Raw genomic sequence first — 21701 nt, 5'->3', positions numbered from 1 at the left:
AACATACTATTAGTTTTCATGCCATGAATATGTCTGTTTCAAGGCTGTTCTAAGACCTCTGTTATCTGTTATTCTTTTCTTCTAATTTCCAATACATTTCTATTATTATTGCCTTAGGGTTAGCATTTAGTTCAAATACTTTTTTTGGGTTTTCTTCCCCTAACAAGTTTATACGAAGCAAGTTTTTTCTTTCTCTGACTTAATTTTGCTGACCTTTACAAGCCAAATTCTTCATTCCTCTCATCATCCTAGTATCTCTTTATTTCAGTTTGCATTGATTTTTCTTGAATATGGGTGGCCAGACTTGAACTCTGACTTTTCATCAGTGCTTCGCATGATACCGTACGTGACATAAATACTTACATGTACTACTTCCTAAAAGAAGCCTTCCGATGTATTCTTTGACTTAATTTGTATGGCTCGGCTCTTATCCCTGTGGTGACTAATACATTCAAACTGTTCTCTTCCTCTATTGCTTCCAACTGCTGAGGCATCTCATCTTTAGGCATGAGTTGGCTGGTGAGAACCTAAATTGCCTCTGTAATTTGTGGGGAAAAAAAGCAGTTTGGATTTCTTTTCCATTAACTTCTCTTTCTTCACTGACAATGGGAGGCAAACTAGGAGGATGAGATCCTTACTTAGGAGCTAACTCAAAAGGAATAATTGTCAAATTCTATGGGTTTGCACTTTATGCTGTTTAATTTCGTCATATATTTGTTACTGCAAATGCCAGAGTCATTCAGGTAATCCAGCTTGTCTTCCTCATCTTGCTTTCTGTTGACAATATATTTTCCAGAGGCCTTTTAAAGTAGGAACCTAGCTGTGGTAGGGTGATTCTGATTTCCTATGAGAACTTAAGAGGCTCTTAGGAGGACAGTAGCATTTTGACAACTACTGACAGCTGGAGGTTTTTGCTGTTTAAAAACTACATGTGCATCTGTGCAATGTTATAAACGTACACATTAATAAAAATGAAAGTTCTGTATACAAAGATTCAGACATGTTAGTGTAACAAAGAGTATATTTATATGTGCGTTACTACATTTATTTTCACTAAAAGGAATAAGGAAAAAAAACATTTCCATATGATCTAGTTACTGCTGGGTACCTGCAACCTTATAGGCAAAACAAATTGCGGAAATCTTGCCCAATTTTGGCCAGTTTTGCCCAGATGGCCAACCTGACTAATACAATCTATTCTTGATCCCAAGACTGATCTGGGAAATGACTCAAAGTGGCAGCCAGAATGACTGTATGAAGTACTGTAGTCCTAGGAGTCTGATATTAGACTCTGAAAAACAAGGTATCCGTGTAAGCTGCTTACACTTGCATAATGTCTTTGCTACTTAGGAGAGGAAGGCACTACATTCTGTGAAATGGCTACTGATCATGCTGTAGTTGCAGTTGATAGGATGGGATTGCAGGTGTTGAGCTAGTCAAATTGCTGAAATACCCACAATGAATTTCATGAGTTTCCAATTTGTGGTCCTGGCAGGGAGTGGAAAGATAATGGGTTTTTAGACTGAAGCATATTATCTGAGACAGAAAGCTCTTGAACAGTCGTGAAAGTATCAAATGTGTGCCTAACTCGGTGTTTGACAACTAACTGCTATCCTTGGATTATAAATGAAGTAGGAAATAATAGGTGCTGCTGGAAAATTTTCATAAAAGCTTTCAAAACCTTTCTGTTTTGAAGTCTGTTGAAATCCCTTGCATGTAGATAATTTAATTTATTACTTGGAAGAGACTATTGAAGGAAAAGGCTGAGTAAGAATTTGATATATTGGTGTGTATTGTTTAAGCTCTTTATTTTTTGATCATGCTAGGGTAATTACTTGATGTTATTTTAATCAATAAGTTAGTGAAAGACAGCTTCTTTGAAGTTATTTCAGGGATGCCATAAATCTTACCACAAGAAAATATAGTAGAAAATTCAATGTTAACAAATTTATTTATGTATAAAACTTATTTTCTCATTGCATCCATGTATCTGTTTTCCTGGTTCCAACATCTGCACTCTTTTATTATCAGATAGGGTCCCTCAGTATTATTTAGGTATAGAGATATTTTGGTGTAATCCCCTAAAAAATTCAACAGTCTTATTTTGCTGTTACACCATCATGAAAGCTACTGTATACTATTGAATTTATAGGCAACACATCAGTTTTTGTGTCTTTTCTGGTAAAATTACAGGTGGGAAAATCAGGTGTTCCTCCCAATGTAGAGCTGAGTTCTCCTTTGTCATCTTAAATTGTTATTTTACATCAGTAATAATCACTGATACACCTTTCTTTGTATTTCTAAACTGAATTTGTTGCATATTTTTGTGAAAATGTAGAAATACTTGAATAGAACAACTATTAGTCTATCTTTATGCTAAGATTTAGCAGATTAAAAAACTAATTCTTGATAAGATTATATAACGGTTTCATTTATTACTTTTGTTTAGGAAATTAAAGATCCACACATCTATAATTCAGACACAGGGTTTGATAACTTTTCAGAAAATTATGAAGATGATTTTGAAGTAAGTAAAACATACAATTGTCCTTTTTGAAATAATTCTCAGGTATCAAAATAACGGTTAATTTTATTAATAGAAATGAAAACTGTAGGTTGTTACATGGTTTTTACTTATACTTTCTGGGTAACAGTGACCTTAACTTGTCTAAATAATATGTAAATACACTGTTATGTTGAAACTCTCTGCTATATACTTAGATTTCATTGAAGGTTGGGAACTAACTTTCTCTTTTGTTGAAGTCTTCATAAAATTCTTTTTCTATCTTCCTGGATTTCAATTATTTAAATAGTTTACTGTGAAAAATGCTGAATATTTTAAATAATGGCATCAAATTATCAATTTAATGAGAGAGAAAAGGCCTCATTACTTTTCATTGAAAAAATACTTTGGAAAAGGTATTGATGCATGGCAATCCCTTCACTAATTTGTTTAATTGGATTCCCATTTTTAGCTCTCTTTTGTTTACTTTAAAGTTAAGATAGAAGAGTTTGCTGAGTGGGCTTTCATTGCTAGCTGAACCAACAACATTGTCCTCTTTGTTCAGCCAAGGTAGAATTCATCTCCACTTCGGTTATGTGTGGTGTCTGCCATTGAGACGTTAATTGCATTCCCTTTGCATTCAGTGGAGAGAAGAAAGCACTTTTAGGCTTCTTCATATCATTTGTTAGATGATTACTTCAGCATGAGAGGGATTGTTTTAGCTGTGCTCCAAAGAATTATTAAAGCATGTGTCTAAGCATGCACTTGCAAACGGGTAGAATGGAAGTTAGGTAAATTTGAGGGTGCCATTGAAGGGCAGCTTGAATTTAAACTAGCAAATAAACAACTTTCTATGTCTATGAGTCATTTATGCTGCTGATCATTATGTTCTTTCTTTAAAGAACACATAACTCACCTGAACATATAGTTCCTACTTTAGGATATTAAAAAAAAAAAGTCTATTTTGGGCACTTGGGCACTGAAGGACAACACTGGGGTATTTTCTTCTCTCAGTTAAAATTGCTACGCAATCAACACGTCATTGTTTTTATATCAAATGGTTATTTTTAAGTGCCTTTTGGTCAGAGGATTTGTAGCCGTCTGTATGATACTTTTGTTTTACTGCTAGCGCATTTCATAATTTGTTAAAAAGATCCTGAAGAATACAATATCTGCAACCCATGTTTATTAGTACTATTACTTCTAAAGGATTACGAAGATGATTTTGATGATGATGATGAAGGCAAAAGTGGTGAAGAAGGAGATGCAAAAGAAAAACTAGGAGAGATTCCTTTTTCCAAAACATCAGAAATTGAAGAAATTCAAAGAGCAATTAATGCAGAAAATGATAGAATTTCTATTTCACTGCCAAAGAAAATCAAAAATGAAAAAGAGGAACCAATCATGGGTATGTGACTAGGCACCAGTCTTTTTTTTTTACTAAATGTATGAGTAACACATACAACTTATGAGTAAACACGCCAGTTCTTCTGGAAGTCTGCTTAAAGGCAGAAATCTGGTCCTTTGGATGAGTCACTTGGGTTTGTGGGTAAGTGCTGTAACTTTTCACATTGCTAAAGAATGATTCAGAGGCATTACTAATCGTTTAAAATGTGAAGTATAAAAATTTACAGACTAACATTTCATATGTCTTATTTTGGGTAAAAGGAGAACGAGAGAATTTAGATTTTGAAAACTGGAGGAGTGCCAGGCAGTTTGGGTCTTCTAGTGATGTTAATTGGCCTTCTTTTAAGCAAGGTTGAAGCCACTGCTCTGGTTGTGAAAGTGAGAAAAATACATCTACTACTTAAATGTGTAGTTCTATGTCACTTCTAAGATGCAGGGTTTTTCTCTGAAAAGTGACTGTGGATGCAGTTTTACATTCAGTTGATCTGATACCTCTGAGTGCCCATCTGCTTATTTAACGAATTGCAAAGGATGCAATTCGTTAATCCCATTTGCTTATTTAATGAATTGTTCCCCTTTGCACTGTCTACTCATGTGAATGGCAGTACAGAATCATTGTGCAAAAGAATCTTAGACAGGTTTGTACTCCAGTTATCATGCAGTAAAGCAGAACTAACACAGTCACAGAAGAATATAGCATGGAGTTTCTCTAAGTCTTTACAGCATTAATACATATTCAGTTAAGTTGTCATTGCAAGTCAGAAACATTATATTGCAATATGGATTTCTTCTTGCGGAAGATTTATGCTATTCTTATTATTTTTCTAATAAAGAATATGGAATCAATAACAGAGTTGAAACTCTAGATCTAATAAACAGTATGGAATTTTAATAAATAATATATTAGAATATATAGAGAGAATATAAATTCTGAGCTATAGCCCTTACTGCTCTATTGTAAATTACACAACAATTTTTTTTGACAAAGTTTTGATTTGTTTTAGTGAAAATGTTTATTGATCATTTTAGTAATAATTTTTTGAAGGTTAGAGCACTTTAAAAATACTACCTAGTAAAAGCAATCTTCCTCAAAGGTAGTGAAACATCATCAATCCTAGCTGGAATTTAGATACTAAGGTCAATTGGCTACCGCCTAGCCAGGAAAGAGAGTAAAATCAAGATGACATCAGATACTTTACTTACTCTGTTAACTGCTGCTTTTATAACAACAGTTTTCAATGTTTTGCTTATTCATCCAAGGGCATCGGTTATGTTTCTGTTGATGAGGTTCTCTGGTAGCTGTAGAGATGACTTCATATTTAGAGTTGTAGTATGTACCTGGTGTAGTGTGTGTGAATTTGATACGATTTTTAAATTGGTCATAGGGCATTTTACTGTATACAAGGTAACAAGGGACCTGCTAATGACAGAAGAAAGGAAGAGTCACTTTCTGCATCAAAGTCTTCTAAAAATGAAAATTACAATGGTCAGTCATCTTGATTGGCTGATAAAGGACCAAAATAAGGGAAAAAGACTGTCTCATCACTAAAGTTAAAAAGCTTACTGTACTGATAGTGTGCTAGAGGTTGTGTAATGTGCAAAGTAAATTTTTTGGTAGCTTTGTGGTAATAAATCTGTCGCTTTTTGTACTTGCTGCTTTACATTTTAGTGCAGTGTAAAGTGTGAATTATAACACTAACAACATTTTATAATATCACAGAAGGGCAATATCCTCCTGCCAGAAACTCGTTTTGTGGAATATTCATGGATTTTGAAAAGGCAAATCAGCGACAAAGTAGCAGAAGTGTGGCTAGTAAGCAAAAGTAAGTGTGTTTTAAATAATCCATATAAAATGTCACCTCAATATGTGAGATGCCATTTTTTTCATATTTGAAATACATGAAGTTTCCAAACTTGTGGGTTTTAGAGTCAAAATATAATTTTGCAACCTAAAAGTAATTAGTTAGTAGGCTTTGCTATATGTCATTTTACAATGGAAATTTATCTGTATATCAGTTTGTGTAGCATTTTATTACAGAGTGAGTTACCAGCATTGTCGTTTCTCTGTATGTTTCATCAGTCACTTAATTAGATACCAACTTGCAGTCCTAAAGAGCAAGCCTTTTAGCTGTTCTCAGGACTCTGCAGAACTATAATTTCTTGAAATATTCGACATGCTATACAGTACGTGCTGTTGCCAAAATAGCATATTCCCTTTTAGGGATAACACCAGTTGGTGTAAAAACATGTTATTACTGATTTAAAATTGATCTAGATTGGAGACTTCTAAGACATAAAAGAAACAAATTGATGCCTGTTTCTTCTGGAACTTGCCAGGAGTTCCTGATTTATATGAAGCTCTGTATGTCTCTCTGATTTTCAGTTAAATCACTTGGATGCATAAAACCAAGAACATTCAGTTTTATTGTTAATACTAGATTCCATTGCTTTTTGGCTGCTCATCAGTGGCTAATCTTCACATAAGGGAAATGTTATTGTCTAGGCTAGCTCATCTTGCTTAAATTTATATGTCCAGATTTTATACGAGTCCATTGCCTAGGCTTTCTCTCTCCGTAGTGGAGAAAGATTAGGAAATTCAGGAAGAGCTCTCTCGAAAAATTGCCTTCTGAAATATTTGTCACTCTCTCCTGATTATAGAGGGAATAGGGGCAAGCAGTTCAGATAAATAACTTCAGACAACTGAAGTTCAGTAGAGTGAATCTATCCATCGTAGTCTGATTCAAACGCCTTTCACACAAATGTATACAGCACCACTGTATAGAACCTATATAGGTAACTATGTATATAACTTTGTGTACATGCTAACAACAGCTTGTGAAGGGTTTGTGGAGTTTAATACCATGCTAATACATTGCTGCCAATTAATAGACTGAAAAGATCCCTTAAATGAACTGTGGCACTCTGTACTCGTAACTATAATTATAAGGCTAATTCCTTTAATGTACGAATTTGTCTGAATGTGTCGTTAAGATTTGTAACTAGGAAGCAACTTGCATGAGTCTGAGTTATATCTCAGCAATCTGTTCCCACAGTGGTTGTGAAAAAGTAGTGTATGAAGTGTATGAATGGTGTGAAGGAGAATTAAAAATAATAACATAACATAATGACAGAGATTGATTGTTTTTTCATTATCCACACATCCATACAAGTGGAACAATAGGATTTCAGATAGATCAATGGATTTTTAAATAGGCAATACTGTACAAAATCAAGTTGTTTTTCCTGTGGAATAAAACATACTTGGTCTTAACTATTTTTGTGTTTCTTTCTTGTAATGCTTTCTAAAGAAAACGGATTGCAGAACTTCTGCCACTAATTGATCTGGACTTCTCGGTTACTTTTTCATTATTGGATTTGCCTCCTGTAAATGAGTATGACATGTATATTAGAAATTATGGTAAAATGAACACTAAACAGGTGAGTAACATAATAGTAATATTTAAATCCTATAAGTGCTTTTTATTGTTTTGGAAAACAGTTTTCTTTGCAAAACAAAGCTACTAACGCTAATAGGGTAGTTTATTAATAAATAGTTATGTTTCATGTGAAATCATTTCAATAAAGCAATAATATCAAAGTTTTTTTGGCCAGATACACCATTTCCTTTCTGTGTTAGAAAAGGAATTTCTTGTTTTCCTTCCCCATTTTATAAAGAACTTTCTGTATGTTTTGTGGCTCACTGTCCCAGGTATCCTAGGTTTTGTCTTTACGTGTAATGGGAGAAGTTGTGTATTTTTTCAGTAGGGCTAGTACTCTTGTGCAAAATGCGGTTAAATGTGCATTCACAGAATGGTTACACTGTCTGTGTCAGGATGCTTAGGTCTGAATTTACAAATAGAAAAGGTTGAGCACATCAATTTTAAAATGAATATTTAAATTCTGTTCAATTACGTGCTGTCATTCTTCACCATGTTACCTATATCACTTTGTCTTTACCCATATCACTTTGTCTTTATACTTTAGGCATATGTTCAGTGTAATGAGGACAATCTTGAGAGAGATGTTCAGACTGAGGAAGTTGAGACATTGGAGAAGTGGACACAGCATCCAGGAGAAAGTGCCCTTGTATCTGGAGGTAAAGAATGATTTAATCTTAGTCAATTAGGGATGTATGCACATAAGCTTTCTCTTTTGAATCCTCCTAATGTCAGAATTTGTATCGTGGCAGGCTGCGTTGTAGCAACTTGCAGTTGGCACTCTGAATCCCCTGATGGAGAGGGTGGGGAATAAGTGGCAGAAATAGTTTCTTCCTCCTGGATTGCTGTTTCTATTGGCAGTGGGTATGATTCCCCAACAGAACTTGTTATTCAGTACTGTAATTGCTGAGGAGAGGTTGATTCCTGCCGCTCTCCTCTTGTTTAAGAATTACATTTTTTTCATGGTTTTCTTAATTGATTCCATTTTGAATCAAGCTTGAAGTTTGTTTTTTGTTGTTGTGGTTTTTTCATAGGTCCCATAAAAAGCCAGGAGATGTCAGCCAATGCAGCTCTAACACCTAAAATTGATTCACAAAGATTAGCAAATTTCCTCCGGTCTGCTGGCCAGGTACACTTATGTACTTGCTATCTTTTGTGAGTTGTGTGCAAGTATACTATACCATGTGGTAGATCACTCACAGTACTTGTTATGACTAATTTAAATAAATTACTTAAATAATACTCATTATCAGTGAGATTCATCTCTCTTCAAAGGCATGGAACCAGAGCTATGCATCTTTTACGTCTGTGTTAAGCTGTATTTGCAAAAGTATAAAATTAATAAAAAAGTTGATAAAGGTTTATTAAATTCATCCACATACTTTTGAAAGCTAGAAATAGCAAAGCTGAAAGATAAGACGACCCTTTTACTTCTGTAAATGTAATTATGTTTGAAAGGTGATTGCTGTTTTGCTAGAGGAAGATCAAGTTGCAACACAGCCCAGGTGGAAACTAAGATCTCGACAAACCAGTCTGTCTATTAGTGATAGCTGTTTCCAGTTAAATACTAACCAGCCATTCCTCCATGGTAAGGGAACTTTATTATACACCTTTTAGTATATAGTGTGAACTCTTCCTTAGACTAAGTACCATGCTCTTTGTCATAACTGAACTGCAAACAGCACATATCAGGATATAGATGATGTAAAGCTCACTTTTGTTTTAATTGTTCTAATCTTGCTGTAACTCGGTACAGAATGGTTTCAAATGGGTTACATCAGAGCATCGTAGCTGCTGTGGAACCAGAAGTATAGCCAGTCATTAGCATGATATCAGGGTGTCCTGCATATATTTTCTTGCCCCGGTTGCTGAAAAGCCATCCCACAAAGTGTCATTTCACCTAGGTTTCTTAGGCTGAAAGTAGGGCCAAAGTTACAAATAAAGCAAAGTCATTGAATGGGGATAATATAGCCTGATATATTTGAACTGCAGCTGTATCTTCCCCATATAAACAGTGACAGTTCAGATGAAAAGAGAAATGAAAAATATCTGTAATTGTGTGAGGAAGACCTATTGTAATACAAAAACATACATATCCTAACATGAACACGTGAGATGAACCAGAAGCCTGGCCTGTGCTGTTTCCTGTTGGAGACTTAGCTTAATTTTCTGTGTATATACTAATATCAGATCAGACTCCTTTATTGGCTTGCTTATGCCCAGAATAATCATACTATTAACTTCCTGAATCTATTCCCTTTTGCTTTCTACTTTACTTCTAATTTTGTTGGATTCATTCTCCAGTCCTTCCTCTTTTCTTGTATAGCTTCAAAAGCAATCTACTGTTAACAGAATTCATAATTATTCATAAGACATAATTATGTCTTAGGTTCTTTGGTTGTTGCTATAGCAGCTAATTATGCTTTTTCATCTGCAGTTAATTTACTTTTTATTTGTTTCTTTGCTTTCTTGATTTTTTTTTCAATGGTTTAGACCGGAAAATATCCTGCCTATATGTGTCTAACGTTCAGAGGCAGGCACTACTTTCAGTTCATGGATTACCTGAAAAAGCAGGTGTTGCTTTACTGGAAAGAAAGAGCATCATATGTGTTTGGAATGTCTGGCAGCCATCCAGTCCTCAGAAAGTTTTAATGTGTGACTCAGAGGTATGTTTTAAAAACATTGTATAGTCACCCATTGAGTAAATGACTTTATTATGTGTGTGTGTATGTATGTATATATACATGGATATGTATTTGTCTTGCTGCAAGATATGTCATCTTCTAAAAACACATCTGAGCCTAGTGTGCAGAGTACTAACCTCATTCCATTTTATTCTCTAACAATAGAATTTAGAGAGAGTCTTTTGTTGTTGTTGTTGTTTTAATGTTGACTCCATTTCGTTGATCAGATGTTGTCGGAACTTCTTGCTACTCTTTTAAGTAAATCATCCTTCTGCAGCAAACATCTGTAATCTGTTTCTTCTGGTTTTGCATGCCTAGTAAGAACATATTTCAAGCTTATCAAACATTAGTCTATTTCATAATATCAACTATGTATATTTTTCCTACTCAACAGGTGTTATGTTGCTGCTTTAGTCCCAGTAAAACAACCTTAGTTTTTGCTGGAACAACAGATGGTTCGTTGTTGGTGTGGGATCTTCGAGAAGACTCAAGAATGCACCCTCGTATGACATTCGGTGAAACTGACTGGACATTTAGACTTCCGACTTTTTCCACTGGTTAGTATCATTCTGATACTGAATGTATTCTGATTAGTCACTTTGTGGGCAGTGAAACAATTCCACTACAAATTCTACTAACACTGATTCTCAGTAATCTAGTTTAGACAGTTCAGAGATGATATTTAGTCTAGTAAAAGATACTAATCAATAATAGCTGTAAAGAAATGTAAGCCAGTTAAACTATGCATCAAGCAATGAGAATTGGGAGATGAACCAGATATAGAACCTAAGGATTGCTGTAATGTTAAAATGGAATACTCATCTACTAACTTATCTGAAACCACTAGATTAACCAATTTTCATCGTTATCTGCCTTAATATGTTTCTTTTTTTATCTACATTTAAACCTACGTATTAATTTTGATTTAAAAAAAATCAAAGTAATGTAAGACAAGCACACAGTTTTTTCAAACACCACTTAAAGGTCACAATCTGTGCAAATTGTCACCTTGATGTTGATGTTTCTTCATGTGAGATATGTAAAGCATATACATGCATAACTTCTGTTAAAATCAGTGCAATGCTACTCCATAGGATCTAGAAAGCTATTCATCTCATCCTAATTTAGATATCTGTGCATGGTTAACTGGATAGATTGTATAGATTAGATTTAGTTCACTTACAGATCTTCTACAGCTGATTTGTACGTAGATACTGTTATCTCAATCTTTGCTTTGAATCTCACCCTTATGCATTTCTGAAAATTACCCCTGTGTAACTTTATCACTTCTGAATTCAATGTAGATAATCTAAATGTTGAATCAGGTTTATGCTTGTTTATTGGCAATTTATCAATTATTGCAGCAATGTATAACCTAGTATTTGTTTAGGATATATGAGTAATTTTGGGGAATCATGTAATTGCAAACAAGTAGTGCATGAAGGCTGAGTGTCAGAGGTAACTTATGGAATGGACTACGTTGAATTCTAACTTCTATAGCCAAAAGTCCGTTACTTTCAGTCTTCTGTTGAAGGGATTCTGAAGCTGTGACTAAACTTTGTGGCCCAGTAGCTCTCTGGTATTAATCTCACGTTGGGCCAAAACCTTGCCATATGCTTTTCTGTCATCTGACTTGTCATATGAGTAAAATCTCTAACATTGGTGCCAATTGAGAGTCATGGCATGCTCCTTCAAGGTTCCTAATATACCACCACAGGAAGAAAAAATAATGTGGTAGTCATTTGTTCCATTATTTAGATACAACCTAAGTTAGCGTTACTTACATATTGGGAAGCCAGAAGAAAGTTTATTTTTCAAATTTTTTATTTTCAAAAAGTTTTATTTTCAAGAAGTGTTTGTGGGTGACCTTTCATCCGTTGACATTTTCTTGTCATTGTATTTCTCTTTTTCTACACCTCTGGTCCCTTGGTCTATGATCCAAAATCTTTTCTAAACTTTTTCTTTATAATCCATAGGTGGCAAATTCAAAAGCTACAGAACTTTATTTACAGCATGTGACTGACATACTGACAGTCAGACAGTCAGTACAGACTGACATACTAGACCCAATCCTAAATACTTAACTCTGCATTTGAATTGGTGTATGAGATCCTCAGAGTTTATGAATCTGTTGGAAATAAATGGGTCTTTATGCCTATTATCATTGCTTTTCAGTTCAAATTTAAATAGAGGAGCAAGTCATTAATCTTAATGAAGTTTTCAATATACGTAGTTGTATGTTGAGAGACTGGGAATGAGATGTACATTCCAGCAGTTTGACCCTTGATCCATCTCAGTCTCATTTGTAAATTGGTGCCATTTTACTTGTGCCCTGGAATGAAGAATAACACATAACAATAAAGGTGTGTTTTTTCTCTCTTTTTCTTTCTTTTTTTTTTTCTTTTTATAATGTTATTATTGCAAAATGAGACCCTCTATTTAATTTTCCTTTTCTTTGGTGCAGGAGACAAAAGAATACACATGGGACACAAACACATACATGCCCAAAACTTGTTCACAAGCATATTTAATTGTAGTAGCCATGTTAAAGCAAACATTAGCTGGTTGTTGACGGACATTAAATTTCTTTTAGTAGATTGAAGACATTTGGTCTTGTGTTGCACAGCAGGCTAGTTGTCATATACATGTTTACAATTTCATGTAGTTGCTTAAGTGAGCAAGCAGATTTTAATGCTGTTTTCTTAAGAAGTGTTATGCCTTTAGTCTTAAATGAGATTAACTTCAGTGTGCAAATCCAGAAATCAGGAGTATCTGACAAAGAACACATATTGAAATAGCTCTAAATACACATTTATTTTAAAATGTTATTCAAGGGTAAATGCATACTTTTTCATGGTGAAATGTTTGTTTCAGGATAACTACTGTCTGTTAAACAACACTTTATAAAAGCCATTTTCCTTCAATTTTGTCTTTCCTGTTTATTAAGCAGTGATTTATTTCTTCCTCTGTTACTGGTGGAGCATGAAATTAACATAGCTGTCTTCATGCTAGCTCTGAAATGGCAAATTTTAATGAAATGCATTGTACAGTGGCATAAATGATGCAGCAGTAATTTGGAAAATAAAAAGTAGAAACAGAAGGTGAAACATTGATTTGTCTAGTAGTGGTTTATTAATTTAGGAAAGAGTTTGCAATATGTACCTGAGACTTTTACAAACAAACTCATGAAGTTCATTATTTGCACATAGCTTTGTAATCATCATTCTCCTATAAGCTAGTAAGTGAGTAAGGTTTTGTTGTTTTTGATGAAAATAGTATAGTGTTTACTTTTAATTATTCTTAATTACAGATGGTGTTCTAAACTCAGTAAACCACACCTCTCCTATAGTAGCAGTGGAACCTGTCTCAACCTCTCTCTGCACTGATCAGAAATATGGGCTCTCAAGCTTCTCTTATCAGGAGGGTATGTAAACTGCTGTGCGAGAGATCAGTCTCAATCTTGGTCTTTAGGTACCCACTAAAACAAATATGTCATAGCCAAATTCCAGTTTATAATTGCATTCTGGCTTCTAAGTTCTATGTAGTATCAATTACAAATAACATTCACATTTACTTGCTGTTCTCATTTTCATGTAATGTTCATTCAGTGCAGTTTCATATCCGATGAGTGTTCTTGTCTGTTAAAATGTCTCTTTTTAAGATATTTTCTTCTTCCATGATAAAACAAGTTACCACCCAAAAACTGCCTTTAGAAAGCTCCTAGTCCTCCTGTAATGTCCAGAAATCCCTATCTATATCAGTGCAGCAATTTATGTGTATCTGACAGCACTGAAAATGTGTGACTGACATCTTCCTGTGTCTTTTGCCTAAATTTTCTTATGACCAACCTTTGCAAAGAAACTTTAATACTCATGCCTCCAAATTCTTAGGCAGCGTGCTAGAGGAGAGGTCATTAATGCCATTACAGATTTTCATTTTGAAAACCATAATTGTCCAAAGAAATGTTCTACACATTGCAGGTTTTACTAGATTTCATCTATTAACAGTTTAGGTTCTGTTCCAAAGTCCATGCAAAATCTAGACACTTTAAAAGATGTGGACAGAGATCATCTGCCTTTCCCGTAGGTGAAATTGAATACACTAGTTTCATGCCTTTTTCTCATTTGGTAGAATTAGGGTGCTTTATGTAGCTAAGAGAATATATTAATCTAGAAAATGTTTAAAATCCTTTGACATTCAGGATGAAGGTCAATATATGAATATGAATTGTTACTGTTCCTTCCATAGAAATGTCAGGCCCTCCATTTCAGATAGCTTCAATGGATGAAAATGGAATCCTCAATATGTGGGTGAGTAATATATGTAGGAAAAAACAGAGTGTTACATGTTGGAATAATAAAATACTTCTTGAAATACAGCAACACAAATCTTGGATTTCTGATTAGAATTTCCGCCCTGAAAAGTACAGCAAAACTAGCCATGCTATTGGAATTCTCTTCAAAATCTTTGACCTGACTCCCTAATGCCAGGATGTTATCTTTAGGTGAAACTGTTAACAGGTGCATGAATTCATGAAAACATGCAAACGGTAGTTCAGCTTCACAGGAATATGTTCAAATATTTCTAATAATTGAATAACGGACTATGGTCCTCTTTCACCCATCTACTTTGTTTTATTTGAATCACAGTGGTTTCAGAGACTGTACTGAATGTATGTGAGAAGTCATATTTGTAATTATATTAAATAAATGTTCAAGAGGCAAAATGTGGAAATCTGTGGATAAGATAACCCTGCCTAAAATATGAGAGGCAGGTAAACACCAGGTCTGTTGCTCTTAAATACTGTCCTGACAGCTCTTCTTTCTATCAGATGTTTTCAGTCTTCTGTTTTTCTGATGCAGCTTTGGCCCAGGTACCCCTGAACCTGTTGTTCACATATGAATTATCTTGCTTGAGGAACTGAATAGCTATGTGAATAATAAGGGGATAAAAGTATTTCCCTTCTGTAGCATTAGTTAAGTCCCTTAAAGCTCTAAGTAACTTCAGTAGCAGTGGGTTTGAGCCAAATGGACTTTCCTTTGGAGTTCATGGAAAGGTTGTAAGAAACACAGGAAATGTGTTAAATTCCTTACTTGGGGGATTTACGCTGTTTTTTTTTTTTGGTTGCCAATCAAATCAACATGATGCCAGCGAGCAATTAAGTGTAGGAAGTGACTTCCCATTTTCTGCCTTCCAGTAGGGAATTTCCAGCAGGCACATGCAGGTGTTTTTAGCATTGCAGACATTGACAGAGGATAATCTACCTGTAATCATTGTAACGTTAGACTTAACTCTAAAGGAATGTTTAGATGGGCATGTCATACGTTATTACAGATAATTAAAAAACTTTAAAGTCTGGTAAATACTTATTTTTTATTAATGTTGAATATTGACTTTTCAGGTAGTTGTAGAATTAAAGAAAGTGGATTTGTCTGGTTCACAAACTGATTTAGGTAAGTACTGTATAGTAGAGGTAGGATAAAGTGCATGGGTTTTGAGATGGTGAAGTTCCTAAGGAGGAAGAAGAATCAGTGGTGACATCAAACGGTCTAGAAGAGGGAAAAATTGTTGAGGGAAAAAGATCCATCCTGAATAGGACATATATCTCCTATTTTGGGTTGTAGGTTAGGTATCCCGAGCCTTATCTTCACTGCGATCTGAATCTCATCTGCTAATTCTGCACTGGCAATTGCTACCACGGACAACCACACTTCTTAGAACATCAAAGCAGATACCTGTGTCCTCAACAGCTTTTTTTTTTTTTTTTCCCAAGGAGTATAAGATTTTATGTCTTTCTTGGTACTCCTTTCTTTAGTTTTAACCAAATTTCTTATAATGTTTTTGTTGTTGCCTGCATCTCCATTTTGATAATTATCCTGGAAATCCTCTTTTGATTAAGATACTTAATTCATTGTGAGAAAAAAGATTCTGTAAAAATGGTAAGAAGCAAGTCCACTCAGTCCTTGTTGAGTCATCTGAATAACTTTTGTTCTTTTTTGTTCTTGGAACAAACTTAGACTTACTTAGCTGGAAAAGGCTGTCAATAAAATCCTGATCCATTTTTGAATGCAAATATAAACAATGAAGCAATGCTAACAAACTAGAAATATTGATCAGTTTTATAGTTTTTAGTCTCCTGTGCCTTGTCTGCCTATGTTGAGTTGCCAGATTTGGATATGTATGTCTGTGGAGAGGTGTATTTTAAAGCTAGGCTGTGCTGATGATTATCAAGTTTGCTTCTGCCAGCACTCATTTTCTTTTCATCTGCAAGAAGTTCTTTGGTCTGAATAATTTTAATCATTACACTATTCTCTACTAACAAGTAGTATGGAATAGCTTTTTGGAATCATTAGTTCCATTTCTTATTACCGTAGTTCATGGTAAGGATCCAAGTGACATTAAATGCGCATTTTCACCATTGATAGAGTTAGGTTTTATATAGTGATATTGCATGATCTTATGTGCATACCGTAGAACTGAAACACATAATTGAGTTCACATATTTCACTTTATCTGTCCTCTTTCTTTGATTTCTGTCAAAGATTTCAAGTCTTTAGATTTGAATTCTGAAATAAAGAGTTCAAATGATTTAGGATTCTTAAGTACCAAAAGCTATTTCTGCAAGAAACAAATTTACTATGAAGTATCCTTACATTTATTAGCTTAGGTTTTAATTTGCTGATAGCACTTTCTTAATGTAAAGTTCTTGAATCAGTTTAAATAATTATTTTATATAATTTTAGGTTTAATTCCTGGAGGGAAAGTGAAGTTAGTACATAGTTCTACTATGGAATTGACTAGCAGGTAAGAAAACAAACCTTTGGGCTTGTGTATCTCATGAAGCTAATTTTTATTTTACACATGTGATACATGTGTATCTCATAAAGCTAATTTTTCCTATATTTTGCTAAATTACTGTTATCTGATCTATTTAACGATATTTTCATGTTTTGTTTTTTTTTAGTGCACACTTTTCCTAGAGCTATTCATAAAAATCTTAGATCAAGAGTTTCTGTAATGTACTTGCATGTCTTTAGGAGAAAATTCCTGTACATTTTTGTCTTCTTTTACCTGTATGTTTTTCATAGCCTTTTCCCAAAAGACGTGCGCCTGAGAACACCCCAAACACTGACTATTAAATTTCTGTCTTCTGATCCTAATCATTTCATTGTTGGAACAAACATTGTGAGTAATGTGCTACAATTCATCTTTTTATTTTTTTTTTTGAATAGAGACCCATTTACTTGGGTTTTTACCAGAAGACTGTATGTAAAATTTGTAATTTGAGAATATTACTACAGTCTTTTATTAGCTGTTAAGGACATTTTAAGGTAGCTGCTCTATGAAATATTTAAGTTTTAAGTTTTGAATTATGAACTTCTAATATTGATAATGTAGTTTTTTGTTTGTTTGTTTTTGCTTTAATTCTTTTTCCTTGTGTTTTTTTGTAGGGTCTGATAGGCCATGGTACAAGACATGATTTAAAAGTTCTTCCAAAGCTATTCAGACCGCAGGAGAGTGGAATAAGATCAACACGTGTCAATGCAATTGATTTCTTCCCTTTTGGAAAGTCACTTTTTTTGGTATGAAAATAATTTAATGCAAGTTTCATTTTTAATTACCTATGGAGGGAAGTTTTCCAATTTGATGTATTTAACTAGATGTGATCGTTGATTTACCTCACTAATTCCAACCTGAAATGAAGGGTAACAAACATATGATGTCCTGATGTGACTTTGGATATGTGAAAGATGGAGGATCTGGGTCATAGAAACAAATGTCAGTCTCGCTGCAGCCATTAACTTGGTAACTTACTCTGATTTACTGAAATTCAGCATGGCTAGTAGGTCTTCTGCTGTGAGTGAAACTTCAGCTGTTTCTCACTGTTATCACATATCTCTTAGTGACGTAATTATTTTGGAGACAAGATATCTGTGAAAGAAAACTCTGTGGAGCAGCTGTGGGTATTCCATGTCATACTTTCCTCTCCACTTCATGGCTTTGCAGCTAGCCTGCTGACAAGCTCTTGGGGTATGCCTGGCAGCATATGCATCCTACATGTGGACAGTTATCTTCAAATCTGGCCCCTGCAGTTCAAACTGACACACAATACTTTAATTATCTGCCTTTTCAAAGTTTATTCAATATAAATTGCCTCTAGCTCTGGTAGGATTTCCTAAATACCTAGACCTGCATATAACTTGTACTTGATTCTCTCTTAAATAATGTATTATGTCTAAATATGCTATGGTTTACATTGGGATTGCCTAAGGTATAAAATGAATGTGTTTGGCTACTGTGTATGTATTTTGTGTCACCATGTGCCGAGTCAGAACTTTCACTTACCACTGTGGAAGTTCTTTCCTTTTTCCCAAATGCATTTATTTAGAGTGATACTGACTTCTACAAGTTTGTATTTGCAGAATCCTTTTGAATCTAAGTACAATTTGCAGAGTCATCTTTAAAAGTCATTGTAATTTGAAAACCCTAGAAAGTCCTCCTTATGTGTTGATGGCCCAGGGTAATATGAAAAAGTTCTTTTATGTTTTCATGAAGTAGTTTCTTTTGTACCTAGATTGCAGCAAACTTGCAAACGTTATACTAGGTAAGACAAAAGGTTTTAACAGAATATCTGGAAGCAGTGATATCTGCCTGTCGTTGGATCTAGCTGTTCACTATGAATCAGTTTAATATCATCATACTGTTAAGTACAGTCTGTCCTACTGAAAGTTGTTCTTGGTTTTACAGATTACATGTGTTAATTAAGTAGCCTTCTGAATTAGCCTCTAGGCTCTGACCTCACCCCAGGTCAGACTACTGTTGTGTTGTGGTGATCACAGTATTAGTGAAGTTGATAGTTTGAGAAGTTTTTTTTTTGTTGTTTGTTTGTTTTTTTAAGGGAAATTTGGGGCTTCTTCCCAAGATCAGTGTATTAAATTACTCTGTATACTCAGTGGGACTTAATGATTTTGAACTCAAGGTCATATTAAAAGGTAAAATCTGGATAATCTTTGCAGTAAAATGTGGTAGATATGTATCATTTAAGTCAGTTAACTATATTTATCTGCCTGGTGTTTTCAAGAATTGATTTGTAGTTTCTATCCTGCTTAATTTGTTTTCCTCCCAGCTAAGATTTTGTTTTTGCCGATGATACAGGTTGGCTGTTCAGATGGAAGCATTAGATTACATCAAATGACATCAGAGTATCCCCTCATGGAGTGGAATGACAGCACAAATGGCCAACCAATTATTGCTCTGCAGTGGGCTTTAACAAGACCTGCAGTGTTTTTTGTCCTGGATGCATCGTCTAATATTTACATTTGGGATCTCCTGGAAAATGATCTGTTGCCTGTGGCAAAGCAAACTATTCCATCAGAGAAGTAAGAACATTACATTACTGTATTTTTAACAAAATATTAATAATATTGTCATCTACATTTTGGTTAGCATTTAGGGTGAGGATTTTTTTGCTTAACATAAAATCTTATTTAGAATTTGCTTTTCTAACTGTATTTTTTAAACTGCTTGAAAGAGACAACACAGCAAGTGTAATTTCAGATTATATTTATGTATTATTTATATAATCTGACAGAAATACTGTTAGTATAAATCAAATTCAGAAACGGTGTTATCAGCGGGATGGATGGATGTCTATATGTGGATGACTTGCTGTTTATATGCAGAGAAAAATTTTGTTCCCACTAAAATCACTGGACTGCTTAAACTCAAAGATAACTTTTCTGAATCAAGATCAACCCCATAAATATGCAAGATACGTTGGAGAATATTTTAAAATGCCTACGTTACCATATGTTTACCAATATAAATAAATATATCGTGTTTATTGTCACAAAGTAAACAACATTTTTGGCTAGCATATATTCACCAAAACTAATACCAGGGCAGTCACACAATGCTGTTCCTGTAGTCAGTGTAGAAAACTGGGTATCCTGTAGATTGACTCAGAATTGAAGTTTAATTTAACCTTTCTGAGTTGAGGATTTTCCTTTCTCCCTGCTGGGTGCCCTGCTAGGAGCATCTGTCTTCCCTAGGGTTAAGTTAGTCTTGGTGACGATCCTTCTAACTAAAAATTTTCCTTGTAGTTTTCCAAGCTGTAACGAAGTGCTGCTAGTTTTGAGAGAAAGTAATACATTTTTTTAAGTTGTTATACTGTACAGTTTAGGAAATACAATAAAAAGTATCCAGTTCATTTTTACAAGCTTGAAATAACTTTAAATCATGATAAGAAATCGATGATGGAATCTGTGAACAGGGGCAGAACTTCCTCTTATTAAAACATTAAATGGTTGTGACTTGTTAAAAGCTAAATGCTGGGACTTGAAAGGGAAAAGTATTACACTGTGATGATAAGCAGAAAAGAAAGAATCATTTAACAATAAGTAACTCGCTAAAAACACGTTTGAAATGATCATTTTCTATTCATTTTGTCTCAACCCACTTCCCCTCCTCCCTTCTTTTAATTTCAGAGTTGTAACTATGGCTCTGCTTGGAGAACCAGAAAAAACAAATGGATTGTTAGGAGTTGTGCTGGCCAAGGACTCCGGACAGATAGATGTTCAATGTGTAAAGAAGAAGTGGGCATTACCTCAGCCTGAGGAATCTGAAAAACTAAATTTGATTTTGTTGCAGTCCTTTTAGAAGCAGGACACCTGTGTGGGTTTATTACTGCAAAATATTTATATGTTTTTTTACCGCAATTAAAAGATTTGTAGTGTAGTTTTGTATTTGTATATAACTTGTATATATTTTAAAGAAAATCGATACATTGTTTCAGATGAAACGATATATTTTATCTTAAAAAACGATAGAACCAAATTTTGCTTATTGTGCTCAAAAAGGTGATGAACTGTATTTCCTTATTGAAAGAATTATAAATATGTTTATTTTAAAAAAATATTGAAAATATATTCCTATAAATTACACTACAGTTTTTCATTATTCTACTCAGAAATAAATAATAGTAAACCTTTGTCTGGTGAGCATAAAACTGTGCTCCTGTGTAAGCAACATGAATGTATTGCAACTTGTATCTCTGGGACTTTACAACACTAACGCTTGGTAAAGATTTCTTATATCTACCTTGAAACATCATGCAAACAAATTTCCATTTCACGATACATTACTTCTGATTTTGTCCCTGGAGCATTGCAAAAGCTCAGGTTGTCCTGATATATAGAGTTTGGATCAAACACTGGAAATAATGAGCTTGTGACACTTACTGAAATTCTAAATCCTTTGTGATTTCTCATGTAAAACAGAAAACACTGACCTGTTTAATCCTGTAAATCATTTCAAAGCTCTTGTAGTGAGGCAGAGGATAGTTGTCTCTAACGTTATTCTAAGTTTTGAACATTATTGGTAAAATTTGGAACAAAATTAACCACAGAAAATACCTTTAACTTTTGTAGCCTAACAACTTCAAATTTAAAGATCATGAAGGAAAACATGGTCAACCAGAGCAGAGATTTGGGGGAAAAAAAGGACAATTTGAAAAAAAATGTTCTAATGCATTCAGAATTTAGTGTATGTATGTTTAAGCTATGTACTTTCTACTTCTAAAGTAGATTGAAATCATTTGTAAATTTTAGTTAACTCATAGCAAAGTGTTTTCTATCTAAACTGTTACTTAAAGTGAGCAGACTCAGAGTG

General features: G+C 34.2%; 1 protein-coding gene across 3 annotated transcripts in view; it reads left to right on the top strand.

The window, feature by feature from the left end:
- DYNC2I1 (dynein 2 intermediate chain 1) overlaps positions 1-21039 on the top strand; it is a 34835-nt gene extending 13796 nt beyond the window's left edge. For all 3 annotated transcript variants that reach the window (XM_083824635.1, XM_083824636.1, XM_083824634.1), the window contains 17 exons: positions 2450-2527; positions 3713-3911; positions 5631-5733; positions 7219-7348; positions 7895-8006; positions 8382-8476; positions 8806-8935; positions 9841-10013; positions 10426-10588; positions 13342-13455; positions 14280-14341; positions 15433-15484; positions 16775-16835; positions 17120-17216; positions 17483-17614; positions 19188-19411; positions 20519-21039. In XM_083824635.1, coding sequence (XP_083680761.1) covers positions 2450-2527; positions 3713-3911; positions 5631-5733; positions 7219-7348; positions 7895-8006; positions 8382-8476; positions 8806-8935; positions 9841-10013; positions 10426-10588; positions 13342-13455; positions 14280-14341; positions 15433-15484; positions 16775-16835; positions 17120-17216; positions 17483-17614; positions 19188-19411; positions 20519-20690 — 2097 coding nt within the window. In that variant the 3' untranslated portion in view covers positions 20691-21039. The remainder of the gene's footprint in view (positions 1-2449; positions 2528-3712; positions 3912-5630; positions 5734-7218; positions 7349-7894; positions 8007-8381; positions 8477-8805; positions 8936-9840; positions 10014-10425; positions 10589-13341; positions 13456-14279; positions 14342-15432; positions 15485-16774; positions 16836-17119; positions 17217-17482; positions 17615-19187; positions 19412-20518) is intronic.
- The last annotated feature ends 662 nt before the right edge of the window (positions 21040-21701 follow it).

The sequence above is a fragment of the Anser anser genome (assembly GCF_964211835.1).
Source record: "Anser anser genome assembly, chromosome: 2".
NCBI lineage: Eukaryota > Metazoa > Chordata > Aves > Anseriformes > Anatidae > Anser > Anser anser.
This window is presented reverse-complemented; position numbering and strand designations above follow the sequence as displayed.